Consider the following 2,544-nt stretch of genomic DNA (forward strand, 5'->3'; position numbering starts at 1 on the left):
GCGGGTGCGAGTGCTGCTGGAGCTGGTGTGGGGGTGCTTGGTGCCTGTGTGTTGGCAGGAGCTGTGCTGCCCCCAGGGCACCTCTCTCAGGAATGAGAGACCCAACTTTATTGTGCCTCTCCCTAACCTCCAAACTGGGGATGCTGCTAACCTCAGCTCTGTAAATGTGTGTGACAGGGCTGCCCTGGAGCATTGAGCTTAGGCCTTCCCCAACCAGTGTTTCCATTAGCCAGAGCAGTTCCCCAGTGCTGAGCTCCACATGCTGTCAAACCCTGCCCAAATCCTCTGCCTCTTTGCAGCAGTCAGGGTGGGAGCATGCACTGGAGAGTGGCTCAGTGGTGGAGTTGCTTCTTTGAGTGCTCTCATCCTGGTGGTTGCATTGGGGTAGAGGCTCTGCAGTAAACCAAGCCCCATAAATGTTCTGGCTTAAAAATAACCCTGCAGCAAAGGGAGGAGGGAGGCTATTTTTAACCTAGCATGCACGAGCATTTGGTTCTGGTGTTGGTCTGCAGTCAGTCTGCATTGCTGTAGCTGAGGAAATGTCCTGACCCCAGAGCCTACCGTCTGGCTGGATCCTGCTGCCTTGTACCATGGCCACACTCCCCTGCCCCAGCTGTGTTCCCTTCTCCATCTCTCACTTGTGTGCCCTGGCAAGAACAGTGCCTGGTATGGCAGTACCTTGGTGACCTGGTATAAGTGTGATGGGGAAGCAAAAGACACCCCATCCCTGTCTCTGCTGGTACCACATACCAGGATGCCTGGTGCAGGAGTTGAATTGTTTTCCTTGCTAATGCTTTGGTGCTCTCTGCATTCCTGGTGCGTGGGTCCCTTGCAGCAGCAGCACATGCCTCTCGGTTTGGAAACCCCTCATCCTAATGAGGAAGTGAAGAGTTTCAATGCGCTTGGCTTAGCCAAGAAGGGATGAGATGCATACCTGGAGAAAGGGTTGGTGGTAGGAAAGTCCTATTCAGCTGTTGGAGCAGGGTCTAGGGCTGGATTGGCTTTGGGTAGTCAGACCAGGGAAGTGTTGGAAAAGCCTTCCCCAGGGCCACAATCTTCAGGGCTCAGGAGAAGGGAGTGACTGGCCTAAGACAGACACTACACTTACCTGCAGAGCTGCATGGACAGTCCTGATGCAATTGCTGATGCCAGCCTGGGCCACAGGCTTGTAAGGAGCAAAGGGCTTTTGTGGTCACTTTATCTCTGTTTTTTCTGCCCTGATGTGCCAGGAGCCATTGGGATCAGGAGCAGGGAGTGCAGCTGTTTCTGGGTCATCAGAGCAAAAGTAACCACATCAGCACTGGTGTCCCAACCTTGTGTAATGAGCATGCATGTCCACAGGGGAAGAGCTTGGTGCCATGGGCATGGTGGCATGAAGTGGTGTCATCCTGGCAGCCTGGGCTTATGCATGCATGTGGACCTAAATGTTGGGAGATGGGCTGTAGCCTGTCAGGGGCTGAGAGTGCCTTTCTCTGTAGTGGGGACAGTGGGGGGGCATGTGGGAGGAAACGGGCTGGGGAACAAAATTTAGGGCTGGTTTTGCTCTTTTGAAAAAGTAGGGAGCCATAAAGACCCCCCTGCAAAGTGCCACCCCAGGGCAGCCAGCAGGGCCAGGCACAGCTGAAGTTGGGATGCTGAGGAGAGTGGTACCCACTTGGCAACGCAGTGTTGGTGCAGCCACGTGAATGCATCCCAGATGGAGCTGCCTGAATTGCTCAGCAGGCTCAAAGTGAATCATTTTGGGGGTGTTAGAAGTGGGACAAGGCTATGTGTGCTTGTGGATGGGTCTTGTCTGACATGAGTGAGCCTGCAGGCCTAGCATGTGGTAAAGCTATGCCATGTTCGAGCCATTCCCTGGGACTGCGAAACCCATTTGTGCTGGTGCCTGGTACAGGTCAGCAGCTTGGTTAGGTGTTGAGCTTGCACCAGACAGGAGGGAGGCTCAGTCTGGATGAGCCCGAGGCTGGGGAGGGGTGTGTATCCTTAACTTAGCAGTCATCACGTCCTCTGGAGAACTAGGGTGAGGGGAGGCACGTTGTGAGCAGTAAGCCTGCTCTGGGCCAGGGCTAAATCCTCAGTGAAAGAGGGTGTTTGGAGCCAAGCCCAGTTCCTGGCCACTCATCTGCAGCATGTTGGAGCCTGATCAGTGCCACTCAGCCATCGCCATGGCTTGTGTCTCTGTGTCCAGGATGGCAGTGGCACCCTCCAGCGCAGCAGCTCCCTGGGGAAAATCCGGGATGTGATCAGGAGGAGCAGTGAGATGTTGGTTAAGAAACTGCAGGGCAATGGTCCCCTGGAGCCCAGGAACACTAGGTAAGGATCAGTGCTGCGAGGGCCAGGCTGGATGCAGGGCAGATGGGGGGGCCCTGCCCCCTTTGGGGTTGGGGTCTGGGCAGGCACAGCAAGAACACACCTGCTCTCCTCTGCTTTCTTGTAGTATGAAACGAGCTGCATCACTAAATTACCTGCACAAGTCTAGCGATGCTTCATTTGAGGTAAGCACCCTGTGGGTGGTGGGGCTGGACCGGGAAGAGGTGTGGGCTG

The 2,544-nt window shown here is 55.1% G+C and overlaps 1 protein-coding gene across 1 annotated transcript in view; it reads left to right on the forward strand.

Moving 5' to 3' along the window:
• The window catches only part of LOC104401575 (kinesin light chain 1-like), a gene marked incomplete at its 3' end in the record, with an annotated part of 22,486 nt that extends 19,991 nt beyond the window's left edge, over nt 1–2,495 (forward strand). The window contains exons 15-16 of the mRNA XM_010009188.1: nt 2,189–2,313; nt 2,438–2,495. Of these exons, the coding sequence (XP_010007490.1) occupies nt 2,189–2,313; nt 2,438–2,495 (183 nt within the window). The remainder of the gene's footprint in view (nt 1–2,188; nt 2,314–2,437) is intronic.
• Between the last annotated feature and the right edge of the window lie 49 nt (nt 2,496–2,544).

The sequence above is a fragment of the Nestor notabilis genome, unplaced genomic scaffold (assembly GCF_000696875.1).
Source record: "Nestor notabilis isolate BGI_N333 unplaced genomic scaffold, ASM69687v1 scaffold25212, whole genome shotgun sequence".
NCBI lineage: Eukaryota > Metazoa > Chordata > Aves > Psittaciformes > Psittacidae > Nestor > Nestor notabilis.